This window comes from Chamaea fasciata, unplaced genomic scaffold (genome assembly GCF_029207755.1).
Source record: "Chamaea fasciata isolate MVZ Bird 193981 ecotype frontalis unplaced genomic scaffold, bChaFas1.0.hap1 SCAF_13, whole genome shotgun sequence".
NCBI lineage: Eukaryota > Metazoa > Chordata > Aves > Passeriformes > Sylviidae > Chamaea > Chamaea fasciata.
This window is the reverse complement of record NW_027094098.1, coordinates 8513797-8528237: the sequence shown is the minus strand read 5'-3', so window position 1 is coordinate 8528237 and position 14441 is coordinate 8513797. Positions and strand designations below refer to the sequence as shown.

The 14441-nt window shown below is 35.9% G+C and overlaps 1 protein-coding gene across 1 annotated transcript in view; it reads left to right on the top strand.

The window, feature by feature from the left end:
- DNAH12 (dynein axonemal heavy chain 12) overlaps positions 1-14441 on the top strand; it is a 59393-nt gene that overhangs the window by 34491 nt on the left and 10461 nt on the right. Inside the window, exons 43-61 of the mRNA XM_066195506.1 lie at positions 27-219; positions 308-469; positions 1785-1979; positions 2776-2909; positions 3131-3293; positions 3736-3816; positions 4837-5013; positions 5389-5520; positions 5958-6047; positions 7019-7159; positions 7296-7537; positions 7878-8025; positions 8872-9017; positions 9417-9631; positions 10541-10733; positions 11579-11771; positions 12192-12364; positions 12862-13002; positions 14122-14280. Coding sequence (XP_066051603.1) covers positions 27-219; positions 308-469; positions 1785-1979; positions 2776-2909; positions 3131-3293; positions 3736-3816; positions 4837-5013; positions 5389-5520; positions 5958-6047; positions 7019-7159; positions 7296-7537; positions 7878-8025; positions 8872-9017; positions 9417-9631; positions 10541-10733; positions 11579-11771; positions 12192-12364; positions 12862-13002; positions 14122-14280 — 3078 coding nt within the window. The remainder of the gene's footprint in view (positions 1-26; positions 220-307; positions 470-1784; positions 1980-2775; positions 2910-3130; positions 3294-3735; positions 3817-4836; positions 5014-5388; positions 5521-5957; positions 6048-7018; positions 7160-7295; positions 7538-7877; positions 8026-8871; positions 9018-9416; positions 9632-10540; positions 10734-11578; positions 11772-12191; positions 12365-12861; positions 13003-14121; positions 14281-14441) is intronic.

Here is a 14441-nt window from a genome sequence, read left to right as displayed (position 1 = left end):
TGGTAATCAGCATGTTCCCACTGCAGGTACATGTTGGAACATCTGTCTCGATTAAGCCGCATTCTGAAGCAGCCAGGGGGGAATGCTCTGCTGGTTGGAATGGGAGGAAGCGGGCGGCAGTCTCTGACTCGCCTGGCAGCGTTCATGGCAAGGATGTGTGTTTTTCAACCAGAGATTTCTAACACCTATGGTACAAATGAGTGGAGAGAAGATCTGAAAGTGAGTATTAATAACCTGTCTATATTTTGACTGAATTTTGAGGAAGGGTGTTTTGGAATGCACAATTTTAACTGTCTTGCTTTTTCAGAGACTTCTGAAGGATGCGGGAGTTAAAGGCTTGAAAACAGTCTTTCTAATCACAGACACGCAAATTAAAGAAGAAAGCTTTTTGGAAGATCTTGACAGTGTCCTCAACACAGGGGAGGTTCCCAACCTTTTTGCAGCAGATGAAAAACAAGAAATTCTAGAGGTATCTTTAGAAACTCTATTTAATTTTACTTCCCTTTTAACCTATTTGGTCACTTCAGTGTGAAATGTGGCTTCTGGACATTTGCACTTATTTCTGTGACTTCCTTTTGAGACCTTAGATAAATCAACTTAGTAAACTTATGGAATAGTTTATGCCAGCTGCAAGCTTTAATTCTGACCTAACACTGTTCACAAACACGTAAAGTTGTGCATGTAGAGAATTTGTGCTGTTCACAAATACCATATGGCCATAGTTATTTTTGTAGTGTATTGTTTAGGACAAGATTGTGCATTATAATATTTTCACGGATCAGTGAAATGCAAAGATGTGACACTTCTATTGGAACACATGCCCTCACTTTCTCAATAGACCCCTACTCTCTGGGGCACTAGGGCACTGTTAGATGGAATTTCATAGTCCTGGCACTTCTATTCAGAGGCAAGGTGGGCAAAGGTGCTCCATGAATTTAGGCTCAGAAGTAAAGATGCAATGTCCTTAGGCAAATTAAAACCAAAATTAACTAAAATCAGACTTGGATTTTCACAATAGCAGTCACAATTTGGGAGGGAGGGGTATCAATCTTTGTACACATCATGTTGGAAACTTAATGTTAGCAAACAATATTTGGAACTGTATGCTGTGCTGTCTTCCTATCTCTGTGATGTTTTTATTAAATTAACTAAGTATGCTTCTAGTTGACTTTCAAAGTGGTTCTTAGTACACACACAAATGTTCTTTATGACAATATCTGTATCACTGGATAGATGTTACAACTGGTTTTTCTTGCACTTAAGTTATGGAGCATGTTGATACCTAGATTCATGTGTCTTTCAAAGAAGTTAGATTATAGTTCTTGTGATCTTTTTCTATTACTATTTCATTCTTACCAGGTACATAGTGACAATATTAAAATACCATGGCTCTTTTCCAATTTTACAGTTAGTGTGTACATACTCAGTGTGTATATGCTGGAAGTTGTAGCTATCCACAATGTGACAGCTGGAGCACGGTTGGTTTTTACTCATTTAAATCTGCTCCCTCAATTCTTCTTTTACTCTATTGTCATGATCTACTTTCAGTTTCTCAGAGCAGCAGATGATAATTTCTGGAATGAGTTGTCAGGGTTGCAGATAAATAGTGCAATCCTGTTCTCAGGCAGTATTTAGTACTTGTTCTGGTTTTCTACTTTATTGTCCCTGTTTCATTTCCACTTAGAAATGTAATTTCCTGGTGATGCTACCGTTAATAGGATTACTTTAGGATTTCAGATGTGCTTAATGAGAATTTATACAACATTTTTTATGCTATTCCTAAGGGTGTCCTTGCAGCAGTTCAGGCTGGTGATAAAGGTGCAGAACTCAGTCCCTTGGCCTTGCATGCACTTTTTGTGAACTTCTGCAAAGAAAATCTCCATATTGTGGTGGCATTTAGCCCAATTGGAGATGCTTTCCGCAATCGTCTGAGACAATTTCCATCGCTCATCAACTGCTGTACTATTGATTGGTTCCAGGTATGGGAAAATATTTATATTATTTCATCAAAAATTTGCTTCAGTTCTCTAACACTATATTTCTAGGTGCCATTAGATTTTCTTTTGTCTTCCTTGTAGAAGTACTCCCTGTTTTTCAAAATTTTAAAATTTCATAGGCCTTTTCTGTAATATTTTGGTAGCTCTTTGATGTGTGATCTCAACTTTTCTACATTTAAATAAAGTTAAATTTTGTTGCTACACATTACTGAAGTGTGATTAGTCTCAGTTTGATGGCAATTTGTAATTTTATTACGTAATGTGTATGTTTTAAAGGACTAGAGAAACCATTTCATTGTGACTGTAAAATGATCTTAATTGTGGCTGCCTATTAAGCAGGTCATCCATTGTAGGAATGACTAGCAAATACAAGTCCTGTTTTTTATCAGTAGATCTTTTATAGCAGAATAAAACTTGGAGAAGCAGTATCGATGTAAGCAGTATTGCTGTCAATAAAGCACAATTAGCTCTATAGCTTGGCCCAGTGATGATGTTAATTAATTTTTCTGCCAAAGGATGAATAGATGCAGAAGCGTTTAGATGGAATGTTAATGCGCAGCTTTGAGCTAGATCAACCAGGAGTTGCCAGAAAAGGTTGCATGGGTGGTGACCTTGCTGCCTGAGCTAACCGACCCTTTCATCAGTTCATTGTTTTTGAGACACAGCTGGGACTAGTGTGTCTCATTGTGGTGGTTTGAATGGTAAAAACTGATTTTAACATTTGAAGAATGGTAGCAGTTGTATTTTACAAATTCTTTATTCCTCATTTCTCCCTCAGCCATGGCCTGAAGATGCCCTTGAACGTGTGGCTAGTAAGTTCTTAGAAACACTTCAGCTCACAGACACTGAGCGTCAGGGAGTCGTGCCCATCTGTAAATACTTTCACACTTCAGTTTTGTCCCTCTCTCAAAGGTCAGTCTAGGGTTTTTGCAAACAATCATAAAGTATTAGGTGACTGAGTGTCAATGCTACTCATTTATGCATTAAAAATAACATAACAGTTTGCCTTCGTAAAAATTATATAAATCATTGAAATTGTTAATTCATATCAAATAGTTACGTAACTTTGCTAATGATAAATTGAAAAAAAAAATCAAAATATAAAGCTCTTTCTTTTTTTGCTTTTTTAATAGGTTCTTACAAAGTCTGGGACGCCATAATTATGTTACTCCCGCTTCTTTTCTTGAGCTTATTGCTTCATTTCAGAGACTTCTTACTGAGAAACGAGACAGTGTAATGAAAGCCAAGAAGAAATATGTCAATGGGCTAGATAAACTAGCTTTTGCTGAGTCCCAGGTGAGTTATGACAAATATGGAACTGAAAATTGAAAATGTTTGTCAAATGCAGGTCTTTTTCTGGAGAAGTCAGTCAAAAGTGGGACTTCAGATTTTGTTTAGCTCAATCTTCAACATTAAAACTAACAAATGTGTTTTGTCTTTTCTTTCCTACAATCACGGAACTAGTGCTAGAGCCATACAACTCTAAGCATACACCGTAAAGTAGTATATGAACAGAGCTGTCATTTCCTTGGTGGTTAACACCGACTGTAACTGAGCATAGTTCTTAAAATTAGACACAGGAGATAAAAATAAGTCTTGGAAATGTTTTGATTTGAAACTGAATCTTACACCCTTCTATCAATAAATCAGTCCTTAGGTAAAATCTAGATCTTAAAGAAATTGTTAGAAATTGTGCTTGACCCTTCTGGATCTCACCTGATTGTTTTCATATGCATAGGTTGGTAGGATGAAAGTAGAATTAATTGAGCTTCAGCCCAGGCTGGAAGAGGCTAAAGTGGAAAATGCAAGCATGATGAAGGTAGAGTTTTACAAATACAGCTTTGTGGCTTTTAATGTAAGCATATGTCTTATTTTTTTGATGTGTGACTTTCAGAAAGTAAGAGTTGAATTGAGGTTTTTGAGCTCACCTCTTGTTTACAGAGGTTCCCAGTATTCTGAAACTGGTTATTCATGTTTATATCCTTAGAACAGAAAAAAACCCCTTCAGTCTTTATATAAAATACATTTTCTGGATATACAGTCATTGCCTAAGCTCCATGCTGAAGAATGTTAGAGGAACTTTCATGCTAATAGTGGTTAAATCAGGTTTCCCAAGTTGATTCACAAGCATTGTGAAAACATCAAGTTGTTTTTCCATATGACCAGATATGACAAAAAAAAAGAAGTCCAGTTAATTTCTTGGGAATTTAGTGGCATTTAGATTCAAAAATCTTGAGTGTTTTGAAAATTCCAGTATATGAAAATATACAGATACTTATCTAGTATGTGACTGTTGCATCACCAAAAAAGCATGATTTAATTGACATGTTATGCACTTGTTTCTGATTCCTAAGTATTTTTACAGATACAGTGGTATCTCTTTAACCTCTAAGAAAATTGAATGTCCCTTCCCTAGAACTGCAGAGAGTTGGATAAAGATTTGACTTCTCCCTGAAAAGAAAATAAATTTCAGTAGTCAAAGTTACAGACTGTGAAGCTAAAACTCCCTGTAAAAGCTCATCCATTTTAGTTACAGCCTGATGCACGAACATGAAGTGCCTCTTGTGTCCTGAACTTCAAACATATTTCAAATAGCTTTTATTGAGAGTAATCTGATATCATGCAGTTTATCTACTGTTAAAACTCCATGATGATGTTGCAATATACTAAGAAATAATTCCCTTAACATAAATTGAAATTATGTTCACATATTAAAAAACTTCAATGTTCTCTTCATATTTTACAGTATTCCATAAGTCCTACAGTAGGTAATTTCAGTTTATTTGATCATCCAGGGCACAGTATAAATAAATAAAGCCCAGTCATGGTTTTTCTTTAGATTATAGAAGTAGAATCTGCAGAAGTAGAAGAAAAAAGAAAAATTGTAAAAGTGGATGAAGAAATTGCTACAGAGAAAGCTGAAGAAGCTCAGGCACTGAAAAATGAGTGTGAGAGTGACCTGGCCCAGGCAATACCTGTCATGGAAGCTGCAATTGCTGCTCTTGACACTTTGAAGGCAAGCTGATCTAGATTTCAGCATTTGAAAATGTTATTTAATTCTCTAAAATGAAGAAGGAATTTAGAAGAATATGAGGCTTCTTAGATGACACGAAAGTGTATAAAAATATTCTGACCTGGAATTTTTAAAAACATAATGTTATTTAATCATTAGTTTACAGTTTATTAGCATTTATTTAATTTTTATTTCCTCTGCGTAGGGGATATTGATGGATATTGTTAATGGTGATGGTAACATTGTATCATCCCTTCTAGAAGTCCTCTATTACCACTTTTGTTCATTGGTAATGGTGTTATAATTCCTCTTTTTTTCTATCAGGTTATTTATTGAGTGCTGAGAAAGACATAATACTCAATGTATTTTTTATTTTAGCCTTCTGATATAGCAGTTGTCAAAACAATGAAAAATCCTCCATCTGGTGTCAAACTTGTCATGGCTGCTGTCTGTGTCATGAGAGAAAAAAAACCTGAAAGAATTGCAGATCCTTCAGGATCGGGAGGCAAGGTAAAATGGCAGACAATAGTCTGAAATAAAAATGTAATTCATGTTCTTCTCAACACTTATCCAATAAAAAAGATAACCCAAGGTCCATTAAAGTAGACAAGTACTTAGAGCCCCTACTCAGGGTTTTACTGAAAACATTTAGAATTCCTTATTTTCCAAATTTTGTAATGTGCCAGATTTAATTTGCTTTACTCATTTCTTGAGAATAGATAATACCTAACTTCCCTGAGACACTGTTTACTTTTTGACTGAAAGTATGATTGGAAGGAAATGTTTGATTTATGATGATTTTCTGCTTTATTGGCATCTCAAGGAGATACCAGGTTATCAGTATTAAATATTCATGAGTTTTAATTAAATGACGTTTTTGTATTTTTTTTTTTTGTATGTGTATTTGTTTTAAAGCCTGAAAAGATATTTCCTATTATGTTTTGTAGATTTTGGATTACTGGAGTGCAAGCCAGAAAATGCTTGGCGACATGAATTTCTTAAAGGAATTGAAAGCCTGTTCCGAGAAACCCATTCCAGTAAGGCTTTTTCAGTAATTTTTACCATGTAGATGCTTTCTTGCAGGGGAAAAAAAAAATACTCTATTGGAGACATCATTTGTTCAAATCAATCAGTCTCTTCTGAGCCTGTGTCCTTTTGGCCTCATTTCAGATATTCTGTTTTGGGAGTTGTTTGGGGTTTTTTGGTGGAACCAATGGACATTTGATCGACGATCGGCCTTCCTATGCCTTTTTGTTTTGCTAGTTTTACTACCATTCAGCATTATAAACTTCTTTTTATGATTGACTGGCGATTGCTGCCTTTCTTAACATCTTTTTCTAATTGTATTTTTTTGATTGAATGAATGAATGAATGATGATAAAATGGGTAATATTTTGGTAATTATACTGGCAGATACACAATAAATGCAGAAATGTACTAGCTATATAACCTTTCAAATATGATGATTTCTCCCAAAGGTCTTGCTATCCAAGAGTGTGATTCTTGCCCTTTGCCGAATTAATTGGAAATTGGATATGCTTTGTCCTTTATAGAATATGCTTTGCCCTTTATAAAACTGATCCCCAAGAGTAGGCATAAGCAATTACACTTTGTATTACATTAGGAGAAATGCATTTTTATAGTGATCCCCAAAGTTGTGCGTTGAGAAAAAGATAGCAAATAATGGAATTGGTGTGTTTTACACAAAGGGCAGTGTAAATCAAGGCTTCTATGTGACTGTAATGCTCTTAGCACGTAGGGAGGTGCCACATGGAAGATACAGCAAATACATGATTAGAAAGGATAAAGATAGGCTTAGAATGAAAACAGGAAAAGACTATGAAACATGACAGGAAGATCAAAACAGTCTAAGAAGCAGTGATTTCTACAACAATTAATACTGAATAGTTCTCTCTTACTTCATTGTGTAGAGAAATGACAATGACTGTGTTCAATTTTGAAGTGTCAGCCATGAGATCTGATGGGCTACAATGCTTTTGTTACCCAGGAAGCTGTCATGCAGAAGATTCGGACTGAGTACCTGACTAAGCCAGAGTTTGATCCACAAGTGGTGGCTAAAGCTTCCTCGGCAGCAGAGGGTTTATGCAAATGGATTAAGGGAATGGAAGTCTTTCACAGGGTATCAAAGGTGAGGTTTTGATCCTTGCCCCTCGGTGCTATGGAATCTTCCTTTGCTCCATGTATTCACCCTAAGTGTTGTACTTAATAATGAAGTTACAAAAAAACTTACTAAAAGCATTTGTGTATTGGTTGTAATTGAATAGGAGATTGAACCCAAAAAAGAACGTTTAAAAGTGGCAGAGGAGTCATTGGCAACGACAATGGAACTGTTGAATCAGAAGAGAGAAGAGCTTGCAGCACTTGAAGGCCGTTTGGCTGCTTTGGAACAAACTTTCGCTGAAAAGACGGAAGAAAAGGCTCGTTTAGAATTCCAGGTTGAAATGTGTGCTAAAAAGCTGGAACGAGCAGAGAAGTTAATTGGAGGCCTTGGTGGAGAGAAAGTAAGGTCAGGTTAAAGTTCAAATGTCAGATAAAACAACCACAGTAGAAATAGAACTTGAAATTCCATTCTCTAAGCCTCTAATGCTGTATTTCTGTGTTAGGACTGTAACACTAAAGAGTATCTGGCACCTTGAAATATTCCTGATTGTTTCTAGTGTAAAAATATGGGCAGCAACATTGGGAGAATAGTAGAGGAAATCTCTTCAAAATGAGAATAGAGTACATGAATAAGGTTTTCATATTCTTCACCTATTCTTACCTAAGATGAACAAAAACAACTTGATTTTTAACATCAATATCATTAATATGGAGGTTTCAGCATGATTTTTTTCTGCTTGTCATAGGTGGAGTCAAGCTGCACATGATCTTCAAGGGGAATATGATAATCTGACAGGAGATGTTCTGATATCAGCTGGTGTAATAGCATATCTGGGAGCTTTTACTGCTGGATTTCGACAAGAATGTACCAAAGACTGGAGCAAACTGTGCGAGGTTAGAAGGTTATCCTAGAGTTAAATAAATGTTTTTGTTTTTTGAGACTCCTGCAACAGGCTTCAAAAATCCCTTGTAATTTATATTAGCCTAGTGAACCTCATGGGCAAACCAATGGGATCAATTCTGCTGATCCAATATTTTGTAGATTTGAATTTAATTAAATCAGTGAATTTACTCCACCCTTATACTTTACTCCAAAATAGCATATCAGAAACTAGAGACCATCATTGATTTTGTATGGCTTGATTTTTACTGAAGTAAAATCTCATTGTTTTCTGTATTTTGCCTTTAAATGAAAGAACTAAATTTAAAATGCAGTTATGTGTAATGTAAAACATTCTATAACTTACACCATCAAATATTGGTATGTTAATTAGATGGTTGATTGTGTTGTTTGCAAAGGGACACTTCCAACACACTTACATGAATGCCATAATTCATAAATCAAGTGATTTGGAATCATGTAAAATGCATTAAGCAGTGGCAAATTATCACTGGATTGCTGCACTGGGTTAATGGAAGATATAATTAGATATTTTCAACTGTGTTTGAATTTCTCAAGTCATAGCTTCAGGTAACAAACCTCCCACATTATGAATGTACCAAAAACTGGACAAAAAAGTTTGCAGAGAGAGTAAATAATTAGTGGGGAAATATAGTTAATTATTGAAATTATGGGTTTATTTTCCCCAGAATTTTTACTGATACATGACCTATTTCAGTCTCTTAAAACAAAATGCACATTGTCATTTTTAGATCGGAGTGGCATTTAATAAAGATATAAAGAAATACAGAATAAAGAGAAATGTTTATTTTGTTGGGGTTTTCCCCCCTCTTTTTCAGGAGAAAGAAATCCCTTGTTCTGAGAATTTCTCTTTGAGCAAGAGTCTTGGTGACCCAGTGAAAATAAGAGCCTGGAATATTGCTGGTTTGCCAACTGACGTATTTTCTGTAGACAATGGGGTCATTGTTGACAATTCAAGACGTTGGTAGGTGACAAAAGTTTAATTTTCAAATCCAAACAAGTTCCCACTTTTAAAAAACGAAAATATTTGGTAAACATGTAGCTTCTGTAGAACAATATAATTGAAAATGAAGTGGAATCTTTATGTTCCAGGGGGGAGGTAGAACAATAATTTACAAGAATTCTGCATTCTGGTTATTTTATGAAACATGTTAAACATTTTTTGCAACTTTTAAAACTGTTTCTGCTATTACTTTTCAAATTATCGTGAAACACCTATTCATCTATTATTCACTGATATCTTAAAATAACGTAATTAAATTGTACCATTTCTTTTTGACAGTCTGATACAGAAACATGTAAAACAGTTTGAAATTTTGAAAAATGCCTGCAAGCACTGAGAAAACTGTCCTGTATTTTCTAGGCCATTAATGATTGATCCTCAAGGTCAAGCAAATAAATGGATCAAGAATTTTGAGAAGGACAACCGTCTGAATGTTATCAAGACCAGTGACACAGATTATATGAGAACTGTGGAGAACTGCATTCAGTTTGGGACTCCACTGCTGCTAGAAAATGTTGGAGAAGAACTAGACCCATCTCTTGAACCTTTGCTGCTTAAACAGACATTTAAACAAGGTACAGCAGAATTAATTTAGAACCCTGAAGGAGAGGACATTAATGTTCAGTTTCTAGTCTCTGGAACCACCCAATATTTTTCATATTGCTCTCTTCCTGCCTTAATTCTGCCTGGTAAGAGGAGGGTAATTGCACAACAGCCTGAAGTTTTACTTTTTAATAAATGTCATTCCTGCCTATCATGATAATGGTTTTATGAGAAAACCTTCACCAGATCACTATAGGAGATTAAAGAAGTTCTGTGAAGGAGACACTGTCAGTGAAATTGCTTTGCGTGTTCATTTTCATATGTTTTAGTCTAATAATAATATTTGCTAAATTCTGTACAAATCAAGAAAAGCTGTCAAGGCATTTTGCTTAAGGCATAGTTTTCACGGTACTTAGCAAGTAGCTATGAATTTGGTATTTCACTTTTTCCCCTGTTATGTGCACAGCAAAGTGCACAAAAAGAAAAATATGTTTTCCCTTCCTTCTTGCCTAGTTTGTCTTTATGCATGGTTTCATGTTTTCATGTTCAGAATTAAAAACAAAAGGAAAGTTAAGCTCAAACAATTTTTTTTTCTTTCCGGTTTCCTCTTTTAGACAAGTAATTCAAGGAAAGAGTAGTCTATAAAGGATATAATATTTGGGAATGATTCCACAGCTCTCTGTTGCCATCTCTAGTTTTTGTATATGCAAATTGGAAGTACAGTAGTAATTGGATTGACTTAATTTCATCTGCTAAGAGTGATAAGTGGCCCCACTGAGGTCTGTGAGAATTTTTCAAACTATCAGATATATTTACTCATTTTTGCTTTTCAGCAAATATGTCATTGATGAGAAGTTTGCTTTTATTTAATGACAGAAGTATTTTTTCTATGAATAATTGGAGTGGATAGGTTTTCTTAATGTTTCTCGTCTTAACTTTAGGAGGTATGGAGTGTATCAGGCTTGGTGAGAGCATTATTGAGTATTCCAGTGATTTCAAGTTTTTTATTACCACAAAACTAAGAAATCCACACTATTTGCCAGAACTCGCTACAAAAGTTTTATTACTCAATTTTATGATAACACCAGAGGGACTTGAAGACCAGCTGCTGGGTATTGTTGTAGCAGAAGAGAGGTAAGTCTCTCTTTATGGTAAACAGCCGTTATAGGTTTTTATGGCATAATTCCAAGGAAATGAGAAATTAATTTATTGTATAGATAAATAGATAAACACATTTACATGGTGTAGATGTTGCTTAGTAACATCTTTAAATGAAAATTTTAGTATTTAAAACGTTTATTAGGGAAGTGTTAGGGGTAAGTGTCCACAAGTTAATTAAAATAGCAGATGTGAGATCATTGTTTTTTCATGGCAATTTTCTCCTGAAATATTCCTTGGATGTCAGAAAACTATGTAAATATTATTTGAAGTTTAAATCATTACTGTTACTTTTTCAGTGTGACTGAACTGCCAGACAAAGGTGCGAAATTATAAGGATTTAATTTTAATTTTGTATGAAATAAATGCAAAGTACCTCTGAAACTGATTATGGATCATACCTCAGCCCTCACAGAGGCACAGAGAAGTAGTATCTGGGCTGGACAGACATGTCAGTGCAATTGGGGTAAAGTATTTGCTAGCAGAAGTGTTTCCAGCAGTAAACTGGCTCTGCGTATCATATGCTGGTTTTTTTCAGGCAGCAGGGCTACAATAAAGGAGAAGTAGGATGCACTGCCATTTGCAAAATGCTAAGATGTTAAAGATCAGACCATCATTTCCAAATGCTGAGTAGAAGTCATGCAAAGAAATCTCTACTCACCAGTATGCATAGATGTTAAACAGCAAAAACCTGCTTAAACTGAAAAGAATATTCACAAATAACTTCCTGTAGGAAGAGGGGGTAATTTTCATGGGCTTCTTTTGCAGTCAGTGCAAGATGAGCCTTGACTGGTTTTAGTTTTTGTGTTTTTCTTCATTAGGCCAGATTTAGAAGAGGAAAGAAATGCTCTCATTGTTCAGTCTGCAGCCAATAAAAAGAATCTACAGGAAATTGAGAAGAAAATTTTAGAAACTTTAGAGTCATCTGAAGGTGATATTCTGGAAGATGAGACCGCCATCCAGGTCTTGGATTCTGCCAAAATCATGGCTAATGAGATCACAAGAAAACAGCAGGTAAGAAGTGTGTATGTGTGCTTCCCTCAATAATACAGAGAAATTAAATGTTAAAATTTGCAGCCAGCAGAAGGTGTCTGATTTGGATACATAGCACAAGGAGCAAAAACTATACTTGTGAAATGGGAAGAGAAGTAAAATTGGATCTGTTAGAGAATCTTCACTTTAGTCTTTAAAGTGTTTTATAGTTAGTGTATCTGTAGTGCAGGTGGATAGATCGGGCAGTACTGGGGTAAGGCCAAGTGTTCGTTTTACCTACTGGGGTGGTGCCTTCTGGAGCAGAAAAGCTGCATTACTCTGGTGTTACCGTGCTGTATGGAACTCTTTTGGTGATGTTATTAAGCAGTAATACTTCTATAGAATATTAAGATTAGTGGGAGCATTAGAAGCTGTTGTCTCTCCCCTGGTGCGGGTGTGTAGATTGCAGAGAAGACGGAGCTGAAGATCGCGGAGTCGCGGGAGGCGTACCGGCCCGTGGCACAGCACTCGGCCGTGCTGTTCTTCAGCATCACAGACCTGGCCAACATCGACCCCATGTACCAGTACTCCCTCAGCTGGTTTGTCAACCTCTTCATCAGCTCCATTCGTGACAGGTAAAGACAGTCTGTTTGCAGAAAATAAGAGGGGTTACATTCTCTTCCTATTAAAAGTTTTCTCCATTTGGAAACAATTGGCCTCCTTAAACGCGGGCTTTTGCAGGAGAATAGGATTTCATAATGAATTAATTGCTCTTTTTAGTTACTGATAAAACAAATTATGAACTGTAAGCAGGTGCTATATTTATGTATTTTTAAGAATGTGACTTAGTGTGAAGTCAGGTTCTGAAATAGGCTCCATTTTGAAGACTGCGTGCCACCACTTAACAAATTCATTTCAGCTTATGATTTTGCTTGGGACTTCTAAAAGTGCTACAGTCTTTTTAAAAGAGAGGGAGTATAGTTAAAATTTTGGGGAAACTGGCACCTAAGTCCCTTGTGGAGCCTGTGAATCTAAGATAAATCCCCTGCAACCCTAAATAGATGAGATTTCTTTAGGGATTGTGTATGTTATTACATTTGAAGTCTCAGTTTATCCCTTCTTTTCTTTTTAGTAATAAATCCAAAATTTTGAAGAAGCGACTTCAGTATCTAAATGACCACTTCACCTACAATCTGTACTGCCAAGTCTGCCGTTCGCTGTTTGAAGCAGACAAGCTGCTCTTCTCGTTTTTGTTGTGTTGTAACCTGCTCATGTAAGCTCATTTTTGTGAAGTCTCTTACTAACAGAAACTAGTGATTTTATCATGGAGGCAGGTACTGGTGAGATGGAATGTTCTTGTGCACATTGATAATAATGCCTTTGGAGAAAGGTCATGAATAATTTGGGCTAAGATGTGTAACATTAACAAATGGAAGAGTATGTGAGTGCATGTATCACTTCTACAGAACACATTATGGAAACAAAATGTATGCTCATTTGTCAATGGTTTTGTCAATGAGAAATCAATCTTTAAAGGATCTCGGTGGTGTTACATAGCATCCTTATGTCAAAAACAGTTGCTGTTATTTAAGAAAACATTTTAGAACTAAAATTTAGGCAGTAATGTGTAATGCCAACAACTTCTGGGGTTTTTTCTTTGTTTTTCATGTTTTCTCTTCTTTGTCTGTTATCGTTTTGCATAACATTACGAGATCTCAGATGCAGTCTTCCCCTTTCCACCAGCTTTTTAGTTTTTCTCTTCCTAATTTTGTGTGAATACATTATGAAGGGAATGATATGGTCAAAATTGCACAACCATAATGTGCATACTTAATTAATTGCAGTGTGTACTCATCTGTACATGGATGTTCTTCCTGGGCCATTTTGTATGGCTACTGTTGTTGCTGGATGTATTATTTCCTGCAAAGCCTTTAAAAATCTGGAATAATTGCACATTAAGAAAAAAAAAAAGGAAGGTATTAGGAGTAAATTCTTCACCAAAAGCATTGTCAAGCACTGGAACAAGCTGCTCAGGGCAATGGTGGAATCACCATCCCTGGAGGGATTTAAAAGCCTTGTAGATATGGCACTGAGGGGCATGGGTTAGCGATAGCTTGGCAGTGCTGGATTAATGGTTGGACTTGATCTTAAAGGACATTTCCAACTTAAATGATTCATTGATTCTAAGATTTACCTCTTGAAACCCTTACTTTAGTCTTAATCAGACCTTTTTACAATGCAGTTTTTAAATAATATATAATATGGAGATCTGATCTCAACTCTTACTGAAGTAAAAGCATTCCTAAAGGACAGTGAAGTGTAATGAACTTGAAACAACTGTTTATATTACGTACAATAGTATCTCAGTTACTGATTTTTTTTTTATATATAGGGCTAATAGTGAAATGGAACATCAAGAATTTATGTTCTTACTTACTGGAGGTGTGGGTCTCAAGAATGAGCACAGGAATCCAGATCCATCTTGGCTATCAGATAAGAGCTGGGATGAATTATGTCGTGCAAGTGAATTCCCAGCTCTGGAAGGACTGAGGTATGGTAAAATACTGATGTGAATTGGCCTGAATTGGTTTTGGCCAATACATATGTAACATGCTGAAAGAAACGTTTGCTGTGTTTTCCAAATCAGTGCCAGAATGCAAATGGGATGAAACCACCCCCCTTTTTCATTATCATGTTTGCTCCACTTACTCT